General features: G+C 50.0%; 1 protein-coding gene across 1 annotated transcript in view; it reads left to right on the top strand.

Annotated features, from left to right (window-relative positions):
- HELZ2 (helicase with zinc finger 2) overlaps positions 1-13,545 on the top strand; it is a 52,938-nt gene that overhangs the window by 17,188 nt on the left and 22,205 nt on the right. Inside the window, exons 4-9 of the mRNA XM_083744078.1 lie at positions 561-668; positions 1,808-2,334; positions 3,223-3,855; positions 4,975-5,761; positions 7,731-7,806; positions 8,472-11,988. Coding sequence (XP_083600204.1) covers positions 561-668; positions 1,808-2,334; positions 3,223-3,855; positions 4,975-5,761; positions 7,731-7,806; positions 8,472-11,988 — 5,648 coding nt within the window. The remainder of the gene's footprint in view (positions 1-560; positions 669-1,807; positions 2,335-3,222; positions 3,856-4,974; positions 5,762-7,730; positions 7,807-8,471; positions 11,989-13,545) is intronic.

The raw sequence follows: 13,545 nt of genomic DNA, 5'->3' as shown, positions 1-13,545 counted from the left end.
CCAACACTTATTTGATTTAGATTTATACATTTTTTGCCAGTTTACTCGGTGTTAGATACCAACGATATATTATTTTCATATCATTTTCTCTTAGACGATAACATGCTGTAAATTTTATATCCGTAATCCACAATTGCTCCCAGGCCTCCATGTCTATATTGTGACCAAAATCTATTGCCCAATGTATCACTGAGGATTTTCCTTGCTCATCTTTTGTCTCCCATTCCAGTAATATTTTATACATTTTAGACAGCACCTTTACATTACATTCCAACAGTTCTCTCTCCAGTTGAGATATTGGTTCCCCAAACCCTCATATCCAATCTTTCTAAAATACCTCATTCAAATGATGATATTGTAACCATGTTGTTTATTTCCATCCTAATTCCTTAAATTCTTTTAATTCATGCTCTCCTCCCTCTTGTTTTAATAAATTTCTATAAGTAGTCCCAGAGGGATCTTTTCTCTGAATGCAGACGAAAAGGGGGAAGGCTCCCATCTCCCCCGGCCAGGTCGTTGGCTACTGGCCGCTTGGCTCATCTGGTTACCTCTCTCACCAGATTTCTGAGGATGTTGACGGCGTTAAGGTCACCTGTCCGCAATCTCTGCGCGTGCAGTCGGAGGACAAGAAGATGCGCTATCGATGGGTTTTCACTGTTCATTCCAAGGTAAGCTTGAGAAGGCAAAATAAATCCTAGAGATGTTGAAGGAGGGAGTCTCGTATCCTTACTTTAGGAAGATAGGGCTGGATTAAACCACCCCATTCTGCAGGTGGGAGTCAGTGCCAGAGTGATAATAATAATAATAGTAATAATAATATTTTTTTATTATTTATACTGCGCCCTTCCCGGTTCAAATACCAGGCGCAGGGAGGCTAACAACAAATGTAAAACACTTAATTGTAAAAGCAGCATGAAATACAATGTAAAAACATGAATAACAATAAAATTCAAAATTCAGAAATCAATTTAGGGGAAATAAGCGTTAGATAATCCCAAGGGGCTAGCTGGCTGAATTGGTCCTACTTGGGCCAGCGAGGAGGCCAGGGGAGAATTAGCTGTGGGGTCTCAGAGAGAGTGATCTTCATAAAAAGGGGAAGGGAAGAGAAAGGAAATAAAAGATCAGGCTGAATTCAAATTAAAGGCCAGGCGGAATAGCTCTGTCTTACAGGCATACAGTGGTGCATGTTCTGGTTATCTCCCGCTTGGACTACTGCAATGCGCTCTACGTGGGGCTACCTTTGAAGGTGACCCAGAAACTACAACTAATCCAGAATGTGGCAGCTAGACTGGTGACTGGGAGAGGCCACCGAGACCGCATAACACCGGTCTTGAAAGACCTACACTGGCTCCCAGTACATTTCCGAGCACAATTCAAAGTTTTGGTGCTGACCTTTAAAGCCCTAAACAGCCTCAGTCCAGTATACCTGAAGGAGCGTCTCCACCCCCATTGTCCAGCCTGGACACTGAGGTCCAGCGCCAAGGGCCTTCTGGTGGTTTCCTCACTACGAAAAGCCAAGTTACAAGGAACCAGGCAGAGGGCCTTCTTGGTGGTGGCACCCACCCTGTGGAACGCCCTCCCATCAGATGTCAAGGAAATAAACTATCTGACTTTTAGAAGACATCTGAAGGCAGCCCTGTTTAGGGAAGCTTTTAATGTTTGATGCATTACTGTATTTTAATATTTGGTTGGAAGCCGCCCAGAGTGGCTGGGGAGGCCCAGCCATATGCGCGGGGTATAAATAAGAAATAATAATAATAATAATAATAATGTGACGTGAGATAACATGGCCGTCTTCCAATTTCAGAAGCCGCTGGTGCATGTGGCCCTGCTGAAACGCGTTCCTGGCGCTGCCTTCTACCTGGCAGGGAGCGGGCTCAAGCGAGGTCTCACCTATGCCTCGGGAGAAAGATTCAAGGCCGTGCGGGCGTCTCCGCCAGCGACGGAGGTGGAGGTGTGCCTGGAGTGCCAGACCTTCGGCGTCTACGAGCAGTGGCTGGTGTTCGACTTTGGCGCGCGCCCGGTCCTGCTCCGGAAGCTGCAGGCCCGGGTGGGGCAGAAGGAGGCCCCCTGGCAAGTGGACCCGTCGTCCGCGGGGCAGAGCAGCCGCTTTGTGGACTTTGAGCGGTGGCACAGCGGCAACCGGGTGGTGGTGCCCAGCGTGGAGCGCACCGGGCAGGAGCTGGAGCTGCTGGCCAAGTACAAGGCCCCGTCACTGTCCCTGGACTTCCAGCGTGGTGCCCAGGGCAAGCCCATCGCCCGCCTGAACTACCGCGAGCAGATGCACAACTTCCTGTACAGGGAAGAAGAGGCGCAGGAGGCGCTGATCGCCAAGTGAGTAAGGCCAAGGTGGCCTGAGGCGTGCGGCTTGCTTTTTTAGCCTCAGCTTTCCCTTCTGCATTATGGGCGTAATAATACAGGGTTGTTGTCTCTAGGAGATAATGTAATACAGGGATGTCCAACTCCCAAGAGACTGTGATCTACTCACAGAATAAAAAAGTGGGAGTGATCTACCCATTTTTTTGCGGCGGGGGGGGGGGCAAAAACAGATAAATAATAAGTCATCCCGCCAGTGGAGACTCCGTCTTCCGCTCTTCAAATTGTACGCAGAAAAAGGAAAGGGGGGGGGGGGCAAAGGCTCTTTTTTAGGTAAAGGTAAAGGGACCCCTGACCATTAGGTCCAGTCGTGACCAGCTCTGGGGTTGCGGTGCTCATCTCGCTTTACTGGCCGAGGGAGCTGGCGTACAGCTTCCGGGTCATGTGGCCAGCATGACTAAGCCGCTTCTGGCGAACCAGAGCAGCGCATGGAAATGCAGTTTATCTTCCCGCCAGAGCGGTACCTATTTATCTACTTGCACTTTGACGGACTTTCCAACTGCTAGGTTAGCAGGAGCGGGGACCGAGCAACGGGAGCTCACCCCATCGCGGGGATTCGAACCGCCAACCTTCTGATTGTCAAGCCCTAGGCTCTGTGGTTTAACCCACAGCGCCACCCATGTCCCGTTTTACCCGTGGACAAAAATGAGCCTGTGATCAACTTCTGACAACCGGGGGTCAACCTGTCGATCGCAGTCTACCTGTTTATTATTATTACTATTTAGCATGCATTTAGCTTTGATCATTCAAGATTTTAAATTCATGCCTCTTTGCCCATCTTGCCTCCTCCCCTTCTTCCCAACCTCTTTCCCTACTCTTGATCCCCCCTCTTGTTCTGATATACAGGCTCAACTTCCAAGTGACCATCTCCATTCAGCAGATGATGGAGACCCTTTTCATGGGGATGAAGTGTGCACCCCCAGGAGAGCTATTTGCCCACCTCCCCACCCCTTACTCCCTGACCCCGGACTCCGACGAAGGCTACCTCCTCTACCGCTTGGTCAAAACTGCCTTCCTGGCCCCGGACCCTCCGGCCAACAACCGCGTCTTTGAGGTCTCTGTCGAGATGAAGGCCGAGAAGAGCATCTGGCTTCTTCTGCCTAAGCGCTGCTGTGTCGAGCTGGGTCTCCGTGCGGACATGTCCCTCAAGGTGGAGGTCCAGTTCCAGATCGACCAGCTCCAGTTCCGGCAGTGGCACTGGGCCGTGGACCAGCTGAAGGATGAGAAGCTTGTCTTCCCCGACGTCGCGGCCTGCTCCATCCCAAGACCCCTCGGCCAGGTTCTCCTGCAGAGGGCCAACAAGAAGCAGAGCCAAGCCATCTCCTTCATCACTGGGCAGGTGGCTGGAGTCCGGCAGGTGCCGCCTCTCTTGATCTACGGGCCGTTTGGGACCGGGAAGACCTACACCTTGGCCATGGCCACCTTGGAGATCATCAAACAGCCAAAGACCCGTGTCCTGATCTGCACCCACACCAACAGGTGAGTTGGGTCCTTGGAGAGGAGAGGGCTCTGCTTCTGTATACCAGGGGGTGGAAACCACAGGAGAATTCAGGGAATCAAATCTCTCCCCTGGTGGCAGCCCAGAATCAGGGAAAGGATAAAAGTTCTTACCAAGCAATTCACTTATCAATAATTCGCAGAGAACAACCAGAAGACCCAGTCATTTCTGTAGTTTGAGGAAATGAAAATCAATTGAAAATCAATAAAATGGCAGCTTTAATGTTGGCCTGGTGTTCCGCAGTCAGCTGCCGTTTCAGTAGGGCCACTACACAGCTCGGAAGGGATTTTTGTGCGTTTGAAAATGTGCACAACTTTTACACTCCCACCAAAATGCCGCACTAATGTTTCACAAAACTGACATTTTCACTTGCTTTTTTGCGTACCGTTAAGTAGTTTTTATACACAACTTTCATACAGTGTGGTGTTGCTTTGTAAACATGTTTTTTTTTACTCTCGCCCCCTGGCAGAAGCACTTTGGAAACAGTGCAATGTTTTGAATAATCTGCTAAAAGTCTCTGGAACTTTATTGCATAGAACAGCCCTCGCACACCTCCCCCTTAATGAATTCCTATGTATCACACCTCTTGGGCAAAACCTTTTTACAGGCAAGTTTGTGTTCTGCCACAACACAAGTGAGATTTTTGCACAGGAAAATTTTCCCAGGGGTGTGTGTCGTATCTGCCACAATGGCACAAATCATTTTTGAAGAAGTAATGTGCTTTAAGGGGACGCGGGTGGCGCTGTGGTCTGGTTCGCCAGAAGCGGCTTAGTCATGCTGGCCACATGACCCGGAAGCTGTATGCCGGCTCTCTCGGCCTGTAAAGCGAGATGAGCGCCACAACCCCAGAGTCGGCCACGACCTAATTGTCAGGGGTCCCTTTACCTTTATCTAAAGGGCTGTCACATGGAGAGTGTCTGCCTTAGAATCAAAAGGTTCAATCCCTGCTGGCATCTCCGTGAGGAGTTACTCCTGCTCGAAATCCTGCAGTGCTGCTGCCAGTCCGTGTAGACAGCATGGAGCTGCATGGACCAACGGTCTGATTTCTTACAAGCTCTGTGTTTTTAAATGGTTGCAGTAAACCCATCTTATTTTCCCAGTGCCGCCGATATATACATCCGCGAGTATTTCCACGATTACGTGACATCCGGGCACCCCGAGGCCGTCCCGTTAAGAGCCGTGTACATCAAACGTAATATCAATATGATAGACCCCACCGTGAAGCTCTACTGCTGCTTCTCCCAGAACCGAGACTCCTTCCGCCTCCCCACAAAGGAAGAACTGGGTCGGCACAGGATCCTCATCACCACCGCCATGCAGTCCCGGGAGCTTGGGCTGACCCCTGGCTATTTCAGCCACATCCTGATCGACGAAGCTGCCCAGATGCTGGAGTGCGAGGCCCTGGTCCCCCTCTCCCTGGCCACCTTCGAGACCCGCATCATCCTCGCGGGGGACCACATGCAGACGACCCCCAAGCTGTTCTCCCTGCAGGTCGGGGAGCAGTCGGCTGACCACACACTGCTGAACCGCCTCTTCCAGTACTACCAGAAGGAGAAGCATGAGGTGGCCTTGAAGAGCAGGATCATCTTCAATGAGAACTACCGCTCCGCGGCGAGTATCATTGACTTCGTCTCCAGGCACTTCTACGTTGGGAAAGGGGACGCCATCCGCGCCATGGGGAACATCCCTCCGCACCCCGAGTTCCACCCGCTCATGTTCTGCCATGTCGCCGGTTCCGCCGAGTGGGATGCCGCCAGCAGCTCCTGGCGCAACGCCTCAGAGATCGGGCAGGTGGTGGAGAAGGTGGAGGAGATGGTCCAGAGGTGGCCGGATCAATGGGGAGAGCGGGACTTCAGGAGGATATGCGTGGTCTCTTATGGGATCCAGGTGCGTCAGAGAGGGTTACTGTGTGGTTGGGACTGTGCGTAATCAGTCGTACCAACAGGCTAAAAAACAGTTTCTATCCGTGGGCTGTTAGGCTGCTGAACGGAAAATAATATAGTGCAAATGACTTTCAGGGTTGGCGTGTTGTGCGACAAGCACACAGTGCAAAGAGATTGAGTGTTTGGGGGGTGGAGGGAGGCTTGGTTAGGTAAAGGTAAAGGCACCCCTGCCCGTACGGGCCAGTCTTGACAGACTCTAGGGTTGTGCGCCCATCTCACTCAAGAGGCCGGGGGCCAGCGCTGTCCGGAGACACTTCCGGGTCATGTGGCCAGCGTGACGAAGCTGCTCTGGCGAGCCAGAGCCGCACACGGAAACGCCGTTTACCTTCCCGCTAGTAAGTGGTCCCTATTTATCTACTTGCACCCGGGGGTGCTTTCGAACTGCTAGGTTGGCAGGCGCTGGGACCGAGCAGCGGGAGAGCACCCCGCCGCGGGGATTCGAACCGCCGACCTTTCGATCGGCAAGTCCTAGGCGCTGAGGCTTTTACCCACAGTGCCACCCGCGTCCCTTTAGACAGCCCTTTAGACTTTACCTATTGAAAGAGCTGCATGGTGTGGATCTCATATCAGTGTTAATTAATTAATTAGTTTAATTAGTTAATTAAATAATTAATTAATGGTATAATAATAATAATAATAATAATAATAATAATAATAATAATAATAATTATTATTATTATTATTATTATTATTTATACCCCAGCCACTCTGGGCAGCTTCCAACAGAACACTAAAATACAATAACCTATTAAACATTAACAGCTTCCCTAAACAGGGCTGACTTAAGATGTCTTCTAAAAGTCTGGTAGTTGTTGTTCTCCTTGACATCTGGTGGGAGGGTGTTCCACAGGGAGGGCGCCACTACCGAGAAGGCCCTCTGCCTGATTCCATGTAATTTGGCTTCTCACAGCAAGGAAACCACCAGAAGACCCTTGGCACTGGACCTCATTGTACACAGGTTGTACATTGACAGTATTATTATTATTATTGTTATTATTATTATTATTTATTATGTGTTCAGTGAAAGGAGGGGCAACATTTTTGTGTGCTCAGTGACAGGAGGGGCAACATTTTTTATTATTATAATTTTTTTATTTAGTTTTACATTTAACTATTTACACCAGACATCCCAGCCTTTGGCCCTCCAGATGTTTTGGCCTACAACTCCCATTATCCCTAGCTATGAGGACCAGTGGTCAGGGATGATGGGAATTGTAGTCCAAAACATCTGGAGGGCCGAAGGCTGGGGATGCTTGATTTACACTCGTACATAAATCAAGATTCCACCTAAACATTAGGAAGAACTTCCTGACAGTAAGAGCTGTTTGACAGTGGAATTTGCTGCTAGGATGACAAGTGAGATTGAGGAAAATATAAACCTTTTGGAGAATTATTAGATTATATTCAAATGAATGGGACACAAGAATGCAATCAAGATGATAAATTGCTGGCAAAAATTTACAATGATGTAAGTGGGAGCGGGAGACGTGAGGGAGTCCAAAGAAGTTATGAAACTATGTTATGATATATGTTATATTGTTCATTATCTTTGCACTTGTATTTAAAAATCCTAATATATATATATATATATATATATATATATATATATATATATATATATATATTAAAAAAAAAGGAATTTGCTGCCAAGGAGTGTGGTGGAGTCTCCTTCTTTGGAGGTCTTTAAGCAGAGGCTTGACAACCATATGTCAGGAGTGCTCTGATGGTGCTTCCTGCTTGGCAGGGGGTTGGACTCGATGGCCCTTGGGGTCTCCTCCAGCTCTATGATTCTATGATTCTATAATCAAAATCATCCCTCATGCAAGGGAGCCTTGCTGCAGAAGGACCCAACCAGCCTTGTTACAGGCGCCTGCCTGTTGGTGAACTGACCGGCTCCTCTTTATTTTCACCAGGTGAAAGCAATAAGGCAGGAGCTGAGGAAGAAGCGCCTTGGGGAAGTGATGGTGGAGGGCTACGAGAATCTGCCAGGTTGGTACTTGCCCAGCTGCCAGGTGTGCTTGAAGCCAAAGAAGGAACCGCAGCTTATGAGAAATAAGGATGCTATCCCATAACCCTTTCCAAGCAGCCACTCCCTGTCACAGGGCCAGAGCTCAGTGAAAGAGCACCCTTTCACCACTGCCTGTCAGTGTAGACAATGCTCAGCTAAATGGACCATTGACCTGACTTGGCCTAAGGCAACTTCCTGTTCTCCTAGGTCTTAGCTTGGTTACAGAGCATCCCATTTTGCGTGTCCCAGATTAAAACCCTGGTTGGTGCTTTCAAGTAGGACTGGAGCAGCTTCTGTCCCCCTCCAGAAACCCTGGAGAGCAACTGCCAGTCAGAGTAGACATCACTGAGCTATGTGAACCCAATGGTGTTGATGAAGGTAAGTCCTGCTGAAATCAATGGAAATCCTGTGAGTAGGGCGTAGTTGCGATACAAGTCTAGGTTGCATTGGACTTGGTTGGATCGAATTATATGTTTCAGACCACCTCTCAGTTCCCACCTTTAGCCTTTCCCTCCATGATCAGATTGTGGCAAATCTGGATCCCGTTTGAGGGACTCTTGACTGTATCTACCTCTGCTTCATGGTCTCCACTTGGAAGCTGCATCCCTTTCCATTTCCTTGCAATTCTGTCTTGTTTTTAAAACAGGGAGGGAGTTCCGCGTTATCATCATCAGCACCGTTCACACCAGGGAGAGCCTCTGCCACGTCAACTGCTCCAACCTGGAATTCTTCAACGATGCTCGGATGCTGAACACCATCATGACGAGGGCCCAGTCCCAGGTCGTTGTCGTGGGAGACGCAGTGGCTTTGTGTTCCTTTGGGCAGTGCAGCAAAGTCTGGAAAGGCTTTCTCAAGGAGTGCATTGACAAGAAGACTGTGACTCCTGAAACCTTGACGCTGGAGGAGATAAGGCAGGCGGTGTGCGACCGGGCCAGCTGGAACAGGGGGAGCCCCCTGCTCGAGGAAGAGGGCAGCGACACCGAATCCTGGCTGTCGGATGCAGAGAGCTTGAACGTCGACGACCCCATACTGCAGGAGCTCCTGGACGAGAGCAAAGACATGGTGGTGACGGTCTCCGACGAAGGACTGATGAACGTGAAGTCCGAGGTGGCCACCGTCCAAAACAGCAGGCAGGAGTACGTCAGCTTCCACCTGCAAACCATGAAGGAGTGTCTGCGCATGAACCCGAACATGTACAAGCGATGCGAGCTCATCAAGGAGCAATTTGACCGAGCGTCTGCCTTCACTCTGGACGACGCCCCTCCCTTGAACATCCACATCAAAGGCCGGGTTCACTGTGGGATGGGCTTCACTGGGGACCAGGTCTTGGTGGAGATCCTGCAGCCCGGCCCAGGGAAGGCCACGGGTGAGGGAAGTCTCCGTGGGAAAGTGGTGGGGGTTCTGAAGAAGGCTGACCGGGACCGCATCTTCACCTGCATGATGGACGAGTTCGATCCCCGCGTCATGGTCCCCATTGACCAGACCGTCACCAAAATCTTTGTCCCGGGGCTGAGAGATGAGCCCAATGTCATTCCCATCCGCAGGGTGGATCAAGGGGGCAAGATCAAGCTGAAGACCTGCAAGAAGATAACCCAAGAACTGAGGAGGAACTGTCTCTTTGTGGTCCAAGTCCTGAATTGGCGGAACGGCTTTTACTTCCCCTTAGGGATTATTACGGAGGTTCTTCCTCTGGCTAAGACGCTAGAGGAAGGGTTGCGTATCCTTGACACAGAATACTGCCTCAGGAGCAAACACCCACCCTCAGTGAACAAAGAGGTGGCCACAATCTCCTCTAGCAAGCTCTCTCTTACAAAGGGTGACCGGAAAGACCTTCGGGCTTACCTCACCTTCACCGTTGACCCCCCAGGTGCAAGGGATCTGGACGATGCCATCAGTGTCCGAGACTTAGGTGACAAATATGAGATAGGGGTCCACATTGCCGACGTTGCTTCTGTGATCCCCAAAGGCTGCGCTCTCGATACGGAAGCGAAGAACCGGGGAGCCACCTATTACGCTCCCGGAAAGGAGCCAGTTTGCATGCTCCCGCCTCAGCTAAGCCAAGACCTCTGTAGTCTCCTACCGCAGAAAGATAGGCCTGTGATCTCTCTCTTCGTCACGGTGGATAAGAAGACGGACCAGATGGCAAATGTCTCCTTTGCTGTGTCCACAATCTGCTCAGACCGGCAGCTGACCTATGAGGAGGCAGAAGGTATCATCAAGAACTGCTACAAGGCGGAGGCGCCATCTCTACGCTTTGATACCCTGGAGGATTGTGTTGCGGTTGCGTACCACTTCTCCCGCGTACATCGGCTGTCCCGGCTTCATGAAGACTGTTACTATGACCAACTGGACGAGGAATGCCCTCTGGGCCAGAGGTGCTCCCACCAGATGGTTGAGGAGTTCATGATCATGTTCAACAGTTCCGTGGGCGAGTTCCTTACCAACAAGGCTTCCACCAGAGATCGAACCCCTCTGCGCTGCCAGGTGGAGCCCAACCCACAACAGATGGCTCAGATGAGGGACAAATACCGTGATATAATTCCTCTGTCCACCCACCTCTCCCATCATCTGGGAGCTGCAGCCACAGGGGTCCACGTGGGGACCAGCAGGACGTTTACCCTCCTGACCTCATTGTGGGACCACCTCAAGTCAGCTGCCGATGCTTGCGATGTCCCCAAGATGCTCGACCTTATTACGACGGACGACATCCATCCCAAGCTGGCCCCGGCGAACATGGAGTTCCGTAAACTTCTGTCCCGCTCCTATTTCCTTCGCTCCAATTCGTCTCCTCAGTCCAAAGTGGGCCACTATTCCTTGCACGTGGACTCTTACACCTGGGCAACTTCCCCCATCCGACGCTACATGGACCTGATCCTCCAGCGTCACATCCTGTCTGTGATTTTAAAGAAGCCAGTGCAGTACTCCTCGGAGGACATTGAGTTCCTCTGCCACGATTTCAACAGGAAAAACAGCATGGCGAATGCCTATGAGAAGAAGGCCCACTCGTTGGAGATGGCAACTCAGCTAAAGCAACAAGCCCAACAGAAGGTTTCCTTTGTGATGTGCGTGGAAGGGATGGCCAAGAACTTCAGAATCATGTTTCCTCTGAACAAGGAGACCCTTCGAGACCCTCAGCTTGTCAACTACAGAGCTCTTCAGCTGGTGGCTCAACCGGCCTTCATTGAGGAACGGAGCAGCGTGAGGCTGATGTGGAAGAAGAGGATCTACTCCATGGTGACCTCAAAGGAGTGCACTCCAAAGTCACCAGTGCTGTGGGACAAGAGGGTCTCCCTCTTCAACATGCAGGCCTGGCGCAACATCCTCGCAGCTGTCAGGAACAAAGATTATGAGGAGATGATCTCCCTCGTTGAGAAGGGCCACAGCACGCAGCTGAGGACTATGGGCCGGATGGAGAGAAGCAAGTGCTCACACTACGTAGAACTGTCCCTGGAGCTCAGCGCCGGAGATGTTTTGTGCCTCCAGCTCACCACAGATGTCCAGCGGGGCTTCCTGGTGCCAGCTTTGCAACTGTGGACTGTGGCCCCAGGCTTCGACGTATGTCTGCAGCACTCCGAGAGGCCCATCGACTGCTTCTCCAAATACGCCACCCTGGCATCCAAGGAGATATACAAGGATGCCTCCGATTATCGCAAGGTGTGGCTGCCCATCTCCGACATGGAAGCTGCCTCGTGCGCCGTGGCAGAAAACGACTCCATCGTCTTGCACGACGTCAAGATCTCCTGGGAGAAGCAGAGGTCAAAGAAAGGACACCTCCTGGGGACGTTCTCCTTGACCAAGGAGTTCATGAAGGAGTGTGCCATTGAAGTGCACCTGAGCCACTGCTACCTCTGCGTCCGCCTCTCGGGCCTGAAAGCTGATGGGGTCCAGGATGATGCAGACGCCCTCAGCCGTGGCCTCCAGCAGCTCAGCCTGACTAAGGGAAGCGCCGAAGCTGGCAAATTCACGATCGACCCTGCTACGTACACCTGGGTGGCCCACGGGCGGACCAATGAGTTTGATGACAACGAGAAATCTGACCAGCGAGGTGCAACGATGGTGCGTTTCAGCATCCACTTTATGTCCATGGAAAAGATCCCCGTGGAGGTCACCCAGGAGACGTCAAGGTTCACCGTGGAGCTGATTCCAAAGTTGCTGCCTGATATGTAAGTGCATTGCTCTGAACCATTTTGGTTGTTGTACGGTTGAGTTTCAAGAACTTTTATCATTGCGGATCATATGGATAGGCAACAGTTCACAATGCAATAATAAAAATAAAAATAAAAATAAAAATAAAAATAAAAATTATACCCCGCCCTCCCCAGCCAAGACCGGGCGCAGGGCAGCTAACAACCAATAATAAAAACAAGTTGATTGAAATACAACTTAAAAAACAAGATTAAAATACACCATTAAAACATTAAAATGCAGCCTCATCACAGGAGGAGAAAGGACAGAAGAAAAAGGGGGAGGGAATCAAATTGATTCCAAGCCAAAGGCCAGGCGGAATAGCTCTGTCTTACAGGCCAGGCCCTGCGGAAAGAAATCAGATCCTACAGGGCCCTGGTCTCACGAGACAGAGCGTTCCACCAGGCCAGAGCCAGTGTTGAAAAGGCCCTGGCTCTGGTTGAGGCTAATCTGACTTCCTTAGGGCCTGGGACCACTCGGGTGTTGCTATTTATGGTCCTTAAGGTCCTCCGCAGGGCATACCAGGAGAGGCTGTCCCGTAGGTACGAGGGTCCTAGGCCGTGAAGGGCTTTAAAGGTCAAAACCAGCACCTTAAATCTGACCCTGTACTTCACTGGGAGTCAGTGCAGCTGGAAAAGCACTGGGTGAATATGCTGCCATGGCAGAGACCCCGTGAGGAGCCTCGTGGCAGCAGTCTTTGCTAACCTGGTGCCCTCCAGTTGTTTACAACTCCTGTCAGCCCCAGCCAAGCTGATGGGAGTTGTAGTCCAAAATGTGGGGTGGGCACTAGGCCAGCAAAGGGCACAGCTTGCCAGTATTGGGCACAACTGGTTTGCAGCAATGGCAGGAGAGTGCAGTTTCTTTTCTTCTTTTTAATTTTTTTTTATTTCAATGCAAAATTATAACAAAAAACAAACATTGAATCCAAAATAATACCATGCAAACAAGAAAAAAAGAAGAAAACAGAACACACAAAAAAGAACAAAAAACACACACACATCTACAAATAAAACCTTATCACCATTCTAATCTAATCTAATTACATACATATACACATATTGACTTCCTTCCTTTGTTCTAAGACCTCAAAATTTTTGCTCTTAGTAAATTGTGTCTAATGTAGATTACTTCCATCATTGTACTTTTTTACACCATTTTTCTTTTTCTTTAACCCTGTAAAGCATCATTCATTACATACTGATATACTTACTCCAGAACAATGTTTTTTCATATACTCTTTAGCACATCCCCATTCTTTTAATAATTTCTGGTCTGATTGTTCCCTTATGAATGCTGTGAGTCTTGCCAGATTTATATATTCACAAAATTTAATTTGCCATTCTTTCATGGATGGAATTTCTCTCCCTTTCCCATTTTTTTGCTATAAGAGAGTGCAGTTTCCATGGTGGTGCTCCCTTGCCTTTACTGCCATGGTGAGTAGCGGTGCTGTCACAGCTGGGAGTCCAGCAGAACAGCAGGGCCCCACCTCACATATGGGCACCAATGACCATGAAGCAAAATCTCCTCACATTGAG

This window comes from Podarcis gaigeae (genome assembly GCF_964106915.1).
Source record: "Podarcis gaigeae genome assembly, chromosome: 6".
Lineage (NCBI taxonomy): Eukaryota > Metazoa > Chordata > Lepidosauria > Squamata > Lacertidae > Podarcis > Podarcis gaigeae.
This window is presented reverse-complemented; position numbering and strand designations above follow the sequence as displayed.